Source organism: Cebus imitator, unplaced genomic scaffold (assembly GCF_001604975.1).
Source record: "Cebus imitator isolate Cc_AM_T3 unplaced genomic scaffold, Cebus_imitator-1.0 Scaffold25, whole genome shotgun sequence".
Lineage (NCBI taxonomy): Eukaryota > Metazoa > Chordata > Mammalia > Primates > Cebidae > Cebus > Cebus imitator.
In genome coordinates, this window is record NW_016107340.1 from 6771251 (window position 1) to 6783258 (window position 12008).

A 12008-nucleotide genomic window follows, 5' to 3' on the forward strand; every position below is an offset into this window, starting at 1 on the left:
TTTTTTGAGACAGAGTCTCAATCTGTCATCCAGACTGGAGTGCAGTGGTATGGTGTCGGCTCACTGGACCTTCTGTCTTCCGGGTTCAGGCAATTCTCCTGCCTCAGCCTCCTGAGCAGCTGGGATTACAGGCACCCACCAACAAGCCCAGCTAATTCTTGTATGTTTAGTATAAATAAACACTCATATACAGATAGTGTTCTGCTGTAACTCTTACTTGGACAGATTGAAAAAACCAGTGTTAACTTTTGAAACTAATTTTATTAAAACTAAGTTTCTGTACAAATACGTACTCAAAACAGCTCAATTTTCTAAATCACAGCACAGCAATTTACTTTTTTTTTTTTGAGATGGAGTCTCACTTTGTTGCCCAGGCGGAAGTGCAGTGGCACAATCTCGCAGTCTCTGTCTCTTGGGTTCAAGCCATTCTCCTGCCTCAGCCTCCAGAGCAGCTGGGATTACAGGCATGCACCACCACACCATCTAATTTTTTTTTGTATTTTTAGTAGAGACAGAGTTTCACCATGTTGGTCAGGCTGATCTTGAACTCCTAAACTCAAGTGATCCACCCACCTCAGCCTCCCAAAGTGCTAGGATTACAGGTATGAGGCACTGCACCTGGCCCCAAATTTTAGGTATTATTAAACCTTCTGATCCTTAGTTTCTCTGTCCAAAATATTCTTTCTAGGATTAAAAAAAATGGCTCTTATATTTGGTGCTTTGTAAGTAAAAATGTACTACTTTTATGTTTCTTTAAGTTTTCTTGATTTTACTATAGAGACAGGGTCTCCCTATGTTGTCCAGGCTGGTCTTGAACTCCTGGATTCAAGGGATCCTCCTGTCTCGGCTTTCTGAAGTGCTAAGTAGGATTATAGGCATGAGTCACCACACCCAGCTGTAAAAATGTACTTCTTATTCTCCAGCCTCTTTTGTATAAACAAGTGAAGTGAGGGATGGGGGTAATGATGTTACCAGTGAAAACAGCTACCATTTACCCATAAGACAAAACTTTTTAAAGCCTCCTGAGTAAAATGTGGAATTGTCTTGGGAGTCTAACTTAGTATATCAAGCCCTTTTTCACACAAAAGAATCCTTTTCAGGATTTAGTGGAACCTGTTGTTTCCCCTAAGTTGAAAAACAACTGTAGGACACTTCAGGTCCCTTCCTGGGCTGGGTTACTTGGTGCCCAGCCCAGGCTTCAGACTTTTGCTTACGGCCAGTTTCGGAAACCCATGAATTCCGAAGGGTTAATTCAGAAATTTGATAAACACAATTGTTCATTTAAAAACTAACTGAAAAGATTGCAAGTTTTTTCTGAATTATCCAGAAATGATGCATCCTTTTCCTTCAAGAATGACAAGGTCAGAATGTGGAATTCCAAGATACCTCTTGACTCTAGCTCCATGTTAGGTCAGTGGAGGCCCATGTGAGCTCAGCATGTGTACTGAGAAGTGTTAGTGTCTTTTAGAGCCAGTCTACCCTGCTCACATCATGGTGTTCATCTGTAGCTACTGCACGGCGTTCAGATTGTGTGAATCCAAATGTCATAAAAACTTTAGAAGTGCAATTCTCGAAAGGTTAGGTGGACTAAAACATTCAGTAGAGCAACTGATAATAACTAGCTTACAGTGGATAATTCATTTGAATTTGAAAAATATAGAAATGAACCTGTCAAATACCAGCAAGAACTATGGAATAAAACTACTGATGCAATGAAGACAGTTGAAAAGATCAAACAAATGCTAAACTAAATTTATAATGAACAAATTGAAGAAAAATAAAGGACTACAGAAAGTTCAGGACATCAAAGAGGTCAGGCAAAACTTGTCTTATCTTGACCCTTCTTGCAGGCAAAGGAAAGCAGCTGGAAGAAAAGATGAGACAACCATTACAACAGGTTGCAGGCATGGAAGAGATTTCCTAAAACTCTCGTCTATAGGCTGGGCACAGTGGATCATCTGAGGTTAGGAGTTCGAGACCAGCCCGGTCAACATAAAGAAATACTAAATCTCTACTAAAAATACAAAGATTAGCTGGGCATGGTGGCACATGCCTGTAATTTCTACTACTCAGGAGGCTGAGGCAGGAGAATTGCTTGCATCCAGGAGGTGGAGGTTGCAGTGAGCCGAGATCATGCCACTGCACTCCAGCCTGGCACCTGGTGACAGAGCAAGACTTTGTCTCAAAAAAAAAAAAAATCAGTAATTTAGAGGTTTTAAGTCTCCAAAAGAGATTTTCAAATGTAAATATATTAGTGGTTAGAGACGAGATTTTTTTTTTTTTTTGAGACGAGTTTCACTCTTTATTGCCCAGTCTGGAGTGCAATGGCGTAATCTCAGCTCACTGCAACCTCCACCTCCCAGCTTCAAGCCATTCTCCTGCCTCAGCCTCCCAAGTAGCTGGGATTACAGGCATGCGCCACCATGCCCAGCTAATTTTTTATATTTTTAGTAGAGACGGGGTTTCTCCATGTTGGTCAGGCTGGTCTCAAACTCCTGACCTCAGGTGATCCGCCCACCTCAGCCTCCCAAAGTGCTGGGATTACAGGAGTGAGCCACTGCGCCCAACCTAGAACAACCCATTTTCTTAGGGCAGTAGGATTCTTTGTTTCTGGAAACCAGAAGCATTTTGGCCTGATCGGCCTGGGAACTGGTGAATGGGCAGGTCAAGAGTAATGCCAAGGCCTACAGTTCCTCCGATATTACCTTTGTTCTCACTGGTGCAGATGGCAGGAAACCCCCTTCTAAGATCTTTGATCTTACTGGAAAGCTGGGGCTCGGGGAAGCTGGCACAGGGGGTTGCTTCAGGCCTGAGCATGAGGGTGATGGATTGTGGTGTGGGGGATGGGGGATAATTGTCCCTGGAAGGGAGGCTCACTCAACATGTGTCAACAGACCCCAGTTGTCTGCTCATGACTGTAATTTAAGATGCTGATTTTGCAACTCCTGGAGCTGGTGAAACACTATATCCTCTTGGGTATTTTGTAGGAGATTTAAGGAGCTGCAAATTAGTGAACATGCAGGCTGCCTTGGTGCCTGGAGCACAGCTCACATTCTAGAGAGTTTGCAGATTGGCAGCCCATGGGTGAGAATCATTCCACGGATGACTTTCAGGGGCACATCGTTTCTGTTTGTTTCTTTATTTTAGAATTGAATTCATTGCCAGCATTTTTTTTTAAACATGGCGATTATACATGGGAATGTTTTGAGCCAGGCACGGTGGCTCACACCTGTAATCCCAGCACTTTGGGAGACTGAGGAGGGCAGATCACCTGAAGTCAGGAGTTCGAGACCAGCCTGGCCAACATGGTGGAAACCCCATTTCTACTAAAAATATGAAAAGTTCCCCAGGCATGGTAGCAGGTGTCTGTTGTCCCAGCTGCTTGGAAGCCTGAGGCAGAAGAATCATTTAAATCTGGGAGGTGGAAGTTGCAGTGATCTGAGATCGTGCCGTTGCCCTCCAGCTTGGGTGACAGTGAGACTCTGTTTAAAACAAAAACAAAAAAAGAAAATGTCTTGAAAAATCAGATCTAGCAACAGTGCATGACAACCATTGGCTGAGTGTGATGGACCCCTTTGCCATGACATCAGAAGGTCAGTTTGTCCCTGCTACACCAGGGTTACCTGTCTGTCTGCTGCTGACTACTTAGTTTGAGACCCCAGGCTTTACTGGTAAGACAGACACAGATTCAACTATTTATCAGTGAGTATTGTAGCTTAGGACAGTGGTTCTCCATAGAGGTGATTTAGCACCCTAGGGGACAGTGGCAATGTCTGAAGACATATTTTGGTTGTTGCAACTTGAGGACAGTGCCATGGTGTGTAGTGGGTGGAGAGCAGGGATACTGCCCAGCGTCCTACAGCGCACAGCACAGCCCCCACAACAAAGATTATCCAGCCCCAAATGTCAGTAGAACTGAGGTTGGGAAACTGAATTGGGGCACCAGCAAACTGGTCTGGAAGGAAGAGATTAATTCCAGTGGTGGGGCTCAAGAGAGGCTCCCTGAATATACGAGGTCTTGCTGGTGAGCAGCCACTTCATGATGTTCCTGCTCCCTTCTCAGTCCAGAAGCCAGGTTACTTTATAGGTAGGGTTGAGGTGTTGTATTAGTCTGTTTTCATACTGTTATAAAGGCCTTCCCAAGACTGGGTAATTTATAAAGGAAAGAGGTTTAATTGACTCACAGTTCTTCAGGGCTGGGGAGGCCTCAGGAAACTTAGAATCATGGCAGAAGGGGAGGCAAACATGTCCTTCTTTACATTGCAGCAGGAAGGAGAAGTGCTGAGCAAAGGGGGAACAGCCCCGTATAAAACCATCAAATCTCATGAGAACTCACTATCACAGGAACAGCATGGAGGTATGTGACCCCATGATTCAATTACCTCCCATAGGGTCCTTCCCACAATATGTAGGGATTATGGGAAGTACAATTCAAAATGAGATTTGGGTGGGGACACAGCCAAATCATATTAGGTGTAGAGGCCAAAGCCTCATAGAGGCTACTGAGAGTTTATGGTCAAGCCACCTAGCTTCCTTAACCCTCAGTTTCCTCACCTGTGTAGAACAGAGTTTTTTCAGCGTCTTTGGGGTACATGGGATACTTCCTACAAAGTTCTTACAACAGGGCCTGACTCAATTTTATAAAAATCAAATTCTTGGTTGGGTGCCGTGGCTCACACCTGTAATCCCAGCACTTTGGGAGGCCAAGGTGGGTGGATCATGAGGATTTTGAGACCAGCCTGGCCAATATGGTGAAAGCCCATCTCTACTAAAAAATACAAGAATTAGCTGGGCGTGGTGGCATGTGCCTGTAGTCCCAGCTACTCAGGAGGCTGAGGCAGGAGAATCGCTTGAACCCAGGAGGCAGAGGTTGCAGTGGGCTGAGATTGTGCCACTGCACTCCAGCCTGGGCAACAAGTGAGACTCCATCTCAAAAACAACAAAAAATCAAGTTCTTGCTGAACACTTTCTGAATAGCTGGTACTGCAGGAGGCCCTGGGAATTCAAAGTCTCTCTCTTCTTTTTAGTTTATTTATTTTTTAATTTTATTTTGTAGAGACGGGTTTTCTCTATGTTGGTCAGGCTGGTCTTGAACTTCTGACCTCAGGTCATCCGCCCACCTCCGCCTCCCAAAGTGCTAGGATTACAGGTGTGAGCCATCGCGCCCTGCCCCCAAAGTCTCTCTTAAGGACTGACGTTGACTTTTTTGATTGCCTGATTTAGGATTTGTGGACTTTGCTGATTGGGGACATCCAATTTTTAGGGAGAAATTTCTGGGAATTTTATTTGAAAGATGTGCACAAAGATTTAGCTTTTAAGTAGGTTCACAGTGGCTGTATTTATAAAGTGAAAAATTGGAAATAGGCTTAATGTCCAACTATGGGATATTGGTTTAATATGTGATGAGACAAATCGAGTATTATGCAGTCATTCAGGAGAAAGCAGATGGATATTTGCTGATATGGAAAGATGCTCATTATTAAGTGAAAACAATATACAAAACAATCTTTGTATATCAGTAATAAGCCAGTGTGGTGGCTCACATCTGTAATCCCAGAGTTTTGAGAGGCCAAGGAGGGAGGATTGCTTGATCCCAGGAGTTCAAGATCATCTTGGGCAATATGGCAAAACCTTGTCTCTACAAAAAATACAAAAACTAGCTGGGCGTGGTGGTGCACACCTGTAGTCCCAGATACTCAGGAGGCTGAGGTGGCAGAATCACCTAAGCCCAGGAGGTGGATGCTGTAGTGAGCCGTTATTGTGCCACTGCACTCCATCCTGGGCAGCAGAATTAGACCCTGTCTCAGAAATACACACACACACACACACACACACACACACACTTTTACACTTTAAAACCTGGAGGCTAATACACTCCAAAATTAACAGTGGGTATCTATAAGCAGTTTTTACAATTATTTTCTTATTGTACATTTTTTCCTTTTCTATCTTTTTTACAATAAATGTGCATTTCTTTTGTGAAAAATAGCAATATATTTTGTTAACCTTAACATTATTTGATACTATTAAAATATAAATGAAAATAATAATAAAAGAAAGGGCAAGTTTTCCAGCTGTTCCCATCTCCCTCCCCAGCCTTATCTCCTGACTGGATTCTTGATCACTCCCAATAAACACGGGCTCTTCATTCGTTTCAGTATTTACTAACCTCAAAACAAGGCAATTTGAAATGAATAATCACGTTCTTTATTATTGTTATCATTTTTGTTAAAAACGGGGTTTCACCATATTGATCAGGCTGGTCTTGAACTCCTGACTTGTGGTGATCCTCCCACCTCAGTCTTCCAAAGTGCTGGGATTACAGGCATGAGCCACTGGGCCCGGCCAGAAAGAGGAAGTTCTTTGCCTCTCTGTCTTCCCTTATTTATTCTAGTTTAATCCATTTCTTCAATTTTTTCATAACTTGCAGACGTTTCTTTAGTATTATCTATGACTTTCTACATTTATTTACCTTTTTCTACGCATGCTCACTCCTGGCTGATAGCGAGGGCTACTCCGGCAGGCGGTCCCGCCTTCTGACGTCGCCCATTGGCCGGCTCTGCTAGCGCGCTCCTGATTGGTGGCTGCGGCCGGGCCCCGCTGCTTCTCAAAGTTGGCGGGAGAGCAGCGGCTCGGCGGAATGGCGGCGGCTGCGGACTCGTTCTCTGGCGGCCCCACGGCGGTGCGGCTGCCTAGGTCGCCGCCACTCAAGGTGCTGGCAGAGCAGCTGCGGCGAGATGCGGAGGGCGGCCCGGGCGCGTGGCGCCTGTCTCGGGCGGCGGCGGGCCGCGGACCGCTGGAGCTGGCGGTCGTGTGGATGCAGGGCACGGTGGTGATGGCGGACCGCGGCGAGGCCAGGCTGCGGGACCCGAGTGGGACCTTCTCGGTCCGCGGCCTGGAGCGGGTGCCGCGCGGGCGGCCCTGCCTTGTCCCAGGTAATGCCCTGGCCTCACTGGGTGCCCTTTTCCCTGCTATCGGCTGACAGGTTGTCGAGGCCAGATTCTTTAAACCCGGTCTTGACACTCGAAAGGGGGCGGGGCGCGGTGGGGCTGCCCTACCTCCGGGCCTCTGCCCCTGCGGGTTCTTGCTTGGGTACCCTTGCTCCAGTTCCTCCTTGGTCAAGTTGATCTGATGTAAAGCATCACCTGCAGTCCCTTTAACAAATACAGATTCCCGGGATTCTTCCACCTCCTAGTGGGAATCTTCTGGGGAGGGACCCCGGCACCTGCATTTGTCACAAGCCCCCTCCCCGAATTGATTTCCTTGTTTGCCATCAAGTTTTGGGAAATACTCTCCTGGGAACTTTTGCTCATCCTTAACATCTCAACTCAAATGTACCTTTCTCAGTCCTCCCTAACCCCTAGGAACGGGAGACCCTCCTGTGCTGCTCCTTCACTGAACTGTCCTGGGCTGGAGCTCACACATGTTTGCCTCCTCTTTTTTTTTTTTTTTTTTTTTTTTTTTGAGATGGAGTCTCACTCTGTCACCCAGGCTGGGGTGCAGTGGCACGACCTTGGCTCACTGCAGCCTCTACCTCCCTGATTTAAGTGATTCTCATGCCTCAACCTCCCGAGTAGCTGGGATTACAGCCATACGCCACCACACCTGGCTAATTTTTTTTTTTTTTTTTTTTTTAGCAAAGTCTGGGTTTCGATGTTTGCCAGACTGGTCTCGAACTCCTGGCCTCAAGTGATCTGCCCTCCTCGGCCTCCCAAAGTGCTGAGATTATAGGCATGAGCAACCGCGCCCTGCCTGCTTCCTCTCTTAAGCCACCGATGCTCAAACTTGAGCTTGTATCTGTCTCTCCTGGAGGGCTTGCTAAAGCTGGGATGGCTGGGGCTCCATCCTCAGGGTTCCTGAGTCACAAGGTCCAGGTGGGACTGGAAATTGCATTTCTAACCAGCTCCCAGGTGAGGCTGATGCTGCTGGTCTACTTTGGACTTTTTAAAATGTTTTATTTATTTGAGATAGGGGACCTGTTGTGTTGCCCAGGCTGGCCTTGAGCTCAAGCAGTCCTTCTACTCAGCCTCCTTGGGTAGCTGGGACTACAGGCCTGTACCACCATGCCTGGTGTTTGGGGGCCATACTTTGAGAACCATTGGGCCAGGCCTAGCTTCTGGAAGGCCAGAGCTGTGTGGTCCTGACAACTGTATCCTCAGCATCTGGCCCAGTGCCTGACACATAAGTGCTTCAAGAACCAATTGTCTTGAGTGACAGGCAGTGGACATCCATCTCACTTGTTCACTGAGATGTCAATGGAGCAGGTGTTATACATCAGCCCCCCATACGTAGTGCTGGGCTGCAGCGAAGACCCAGATAAAGCCTGCTGGGAGATAGGCAGTGAGTGTCTGTCCCAGAGGATCGCTGATCCCTGGGGGAGCCATGAGGATGTGCAGGGTGCTGAGTGACCCTCAGAGGCTTCTGGAGGATGTGAGATCTAAGCTGAGGAGGTCTGAGGATACGTGAGCCTTCCCTCCCCTCGGCTCCCTCCCCTGGGAGATCAGGCCAAGATCACTTCATTCCTAAGGGATCCTCCTGCTCAGTCTTGGAGTCTTAACTAGAGGCAGATAGGTCGGTGGTCTGGCCTGAACTGCTTTGGACTCAGACAGGCTTAGGTGAATTCCTGGCTCCACCCCTTCCCAGCTGAGCTGCCTGGAGCACTTTTGTTAACTCTTCTGAGTTTGTACTCTTATAAAAAGGAGTTAATCATTCTTGCTTGTTGTGTACATTCAGTAAGTAAACAACTGCCTTAACACTGTGCCTAGCTCATAGTGAGGGTACAGAACATGCTCCTGTTCCCCTCCCCCACTGCCTTGCCCTTCAGCCTTCCCTCTGCCCTCAGCCCCAGCGCTGGTCTAGTACAGGGTCAGCAAATGACAGGCCTCTTTTCACATGTCCTGTGAACTAAAAATGCTTTTTAAACTTTTATTTATTCCTATTATTTTTATTTTTGAGAGAGTCTCGCTCTGTGTCTCAGGCTGGAGTGCAGTGGCACAGTCACAGCTCACTGCAACCTCTGCCTTCCAGATTCAAGTGATTCTCGTGCTTCATCCTCCTGAGTAGCTGGGATTACAGGCGTGCACCACGACGCCCGGCTAATTTTTGTAGTTCTTGTGGAGACAGGGTTTCATCATGTTGGCCAGACTGGTTGGTCTTGAGCTCCTGGCCTTAAGTGATCCGCCCACCTTAGCCTCCCAAAGTGCTGGGATTACAGGCATGAGCCACTGTGCCTGGCGGGTTTTTACATTTTTACATGGTTGAAAGTAAAATCGTGACTTGTGAAAAGTGTATGAAATTCAAGCATCAGTGTCCATAAGTTTTTTTTTTTTTTTTTTTTGAGATGGATTTTCACTCATGTTGCCCAAGTTGGAACGCAATGGCACGATCTTGGCTTACTGCAACCTCCGCCTCCTGGGTTCAAGCAATTCTTCTGCCTCAGCCTCCCAAGTAGCTGGGATTACAGGCATGCACCACCACACCCGGCTGATTTTTTGTATTTTTAGTAGAGACGGGGTTTCTCTATGTTGATCAGGCTGATCTTGAACTCCCACCTCAGGTGATCCACCTGCCTCGGCCTCCTAAAGTGCTGGGATTACAGGTGTGAGCCACTACGCCCCACCATAAGTAAAGTTTTATTGGAATACATTGGTAATTTACAGAATGCCTCTGCCAGTGTCCCACTACAGCTAGAGTTGAGTATCTGGGACAAAGACTCTATGGTGGGAAAAGCTCAAAACAGTTACTGTCTGGCCCTTTACAGAAAACGTTTGCTAACCCTTTCCCTTAGCCTTTGCCCAGCACATAACCCATCTGCTTGGTGTGTTGGCTTGCAGGCAAAGCCCCTTGTAGGCAGGCTGGGACAGTCTCCTGTCTGGTATCAGCCCTGGCATAAGCCTGGCATCTAGTAAATACTTCATTGTTTGAACCAATGGGCATTGGTGAACTTGTCTGACATACCCGCTGGCCTGAATGCCAGCTGGCGGGGGCCATGACATTTCCTCTGGTTAAGTAATACCAAGTCCAGCTTGACAAAATTGAGTCACTGCCTTCAGGCAGGGAGGCAGGGAGGTAAGCAGGCCACTAAAACATAAAGTAACATTGCAGGCAAGAGCCAGGTGGTGCAGACAAGGGACAGCTGATCCAGACTTGAGGGCTCAGGGCAGGCTTCCTGGAAGAGGCAGCCCTGAAGGATGCACTGAAGTTACCTGTAAGGACCAATCCTCCTGGGTTGCCTGGGACTGAGAGGGTCCTGGAACATGGGGCTTTCAGTGTTAAAACTGGGACAGTGGGGCACTCTCTGGGTGCAGTGGGAGGAGATTGTGCGGCTCCATGGAAGAGCCTGTGCAAAGGCTTGGAGGGGATAGAGCCCCGTGCATTTGGGAAGCCTGGGGCAGCGGTGGAAGGAAGGAGGGCTGTATCCTGATGAGCCTCAGTGGCTGTCTGGAAGGACCTGCCTGCTTCAAGGTGGCCTTGAACTCTGTTCACTGCAGTGCTGCTCTAGTGCTGTTCCTCCACTGCCTCTTCCTCTGGAACATCCAGGAGTTTGTTTCCATAACCCTAAGGTGCTGAAGATGCTGAGTTGAATGAGAAGCTCTTCCTGTCCTCAAGCTGCTCTTTGTCTGCAGGAGAAGCAGAGAAACTATGCTTACCTAGGTTATGCTGCTGTCAACTGAGTTCTGGAGGCAGGAGGTGGATTCCAGAATGTTGACTGCAGCAGTGGGGTGGGGATTGTTTTGAAGTGGAGGAAGCTGGCAGAACATGGGCTGGGAACCATTGGAGTGGTCATGGCAACTGGGGGGTGGGGATGCGGGAAGGAAAGGGAGGGACAGAGTGGAGAGCTGGGAGAGGGTGTAGGTAGAACCTATAGGGCCAGTTTGTCTCATCGCATGCTTTTGAGCTCATCCGGCTGGCTGTGTGTGCCTTCCTAGTAGAGCTCCTGTTCCCTCTTCTGGTCGGAATGTCCTTGGGCTTGTTCTTCTCTTCCTGTGTCTTCAGTTCTACTTCTGTGGGTTCGCACTTTAGGTCCATTCCGAGGGGACGGCAAGTATGTTTTCAGAACTAGCCTCTCACGAAGGGTCCCAAGTGGAATGTGGGGAGGAGTTCTGAGAAACCTGAGCACATCCTACCTGGAGTTGAACAGCGGGATCAGGGGTCAGCTTGCCTGGCTTCCTTCCGTCAGAGCCGCAGGCCCCATGTGCAGTGCAATGAAAGCAGCCTCATAGGGGTAGGCAGCGGGGCTGGCACCAGGCCTGTCCTTCCTGCAGTGTTTGGAGTTTTCTTTTACGCAATTGGGTTTTGTGTGGTTGAGACTGGCCAAGTTTTGCTTTGAAGGAGAGTCACTTTCCGAAGGGAATGGGAAGCAAGTCACAGTTAATATGTCATTAGATCATCCAGTGGCAGCCTGCCCTTGTGTGGATTTGCTTGTATGTGCTGAGGTGGCAGGGATAGGGCCCAGCAGTTGGAATAGTGGGGCAGGGGCTGCCTGCCCAGCCTTTTTGGCAATGTGGAGGGAAAATTGGATTTGCTTGGTAATTGTCAGAGGGTGTCTGCAGAAAGAGGATGCATCTTGTGCACAGAGACCAGTCACATACTCTGTAGCATTGAGCAAGGAACGGGACTAGAGGAAAGCTGAGGTTTTCTGCCCCTGCCTCAGAGCAGCCTGTCTAATTATAACTTACACTCTGATGGAAGCGCCTCCTCCATTCCTTGGGCGTGATTACAGTTTACATGACAGTTTTGTTTTGCCTAGTAAAATCAGAAACCAAAGAAGATGGTTGGGCATGGTGGCTCATGTCTGTAATCCTAGCACTTTGGGAGACCGAGGTGGGTGAATCGCCAGAGGACAGGAGTTCCAGACCAGCCTGGCCAACATGGTGAAACCTTGTCTCAACTAAGAATACAAAAATTAGCCAGGCGTGGTGGCAGGCATCTGTAATCCTAGCTATTCAGGAGGCTGAGGCAAAGCCAGGTGGCAGAGGTTGCAAGGAGCCGAGATCACGCCACTGCAC

General features: G+C 47.9%; 1 protein-coding gene across 1 annotated transcript in view; it reads left to right on the top strand.

The window, feature by feature from the left end:
* Positions 1 to 6544: 6544 nt before the first annotated feature.
* LOC108300233 (recQ-mediated genome instability protein 2) overlaps positions 6545 to 12008 on the top strand; it is a 6719-nt gene continuing 1255 nt past the window's right edge. Inside the window, exon 1 of the mRNA XM_017522942.2 lies at positions 6545 to 6935. Within this exon, the coding sequence (XP_017378431.1) occupies positions 6641 to 6935 (295 nt within the window). The 5' untranslated portion in view covers positions 6545 to 6640. The remainder of the gene's footprint in view (positions 6936 to 12008) is intronic.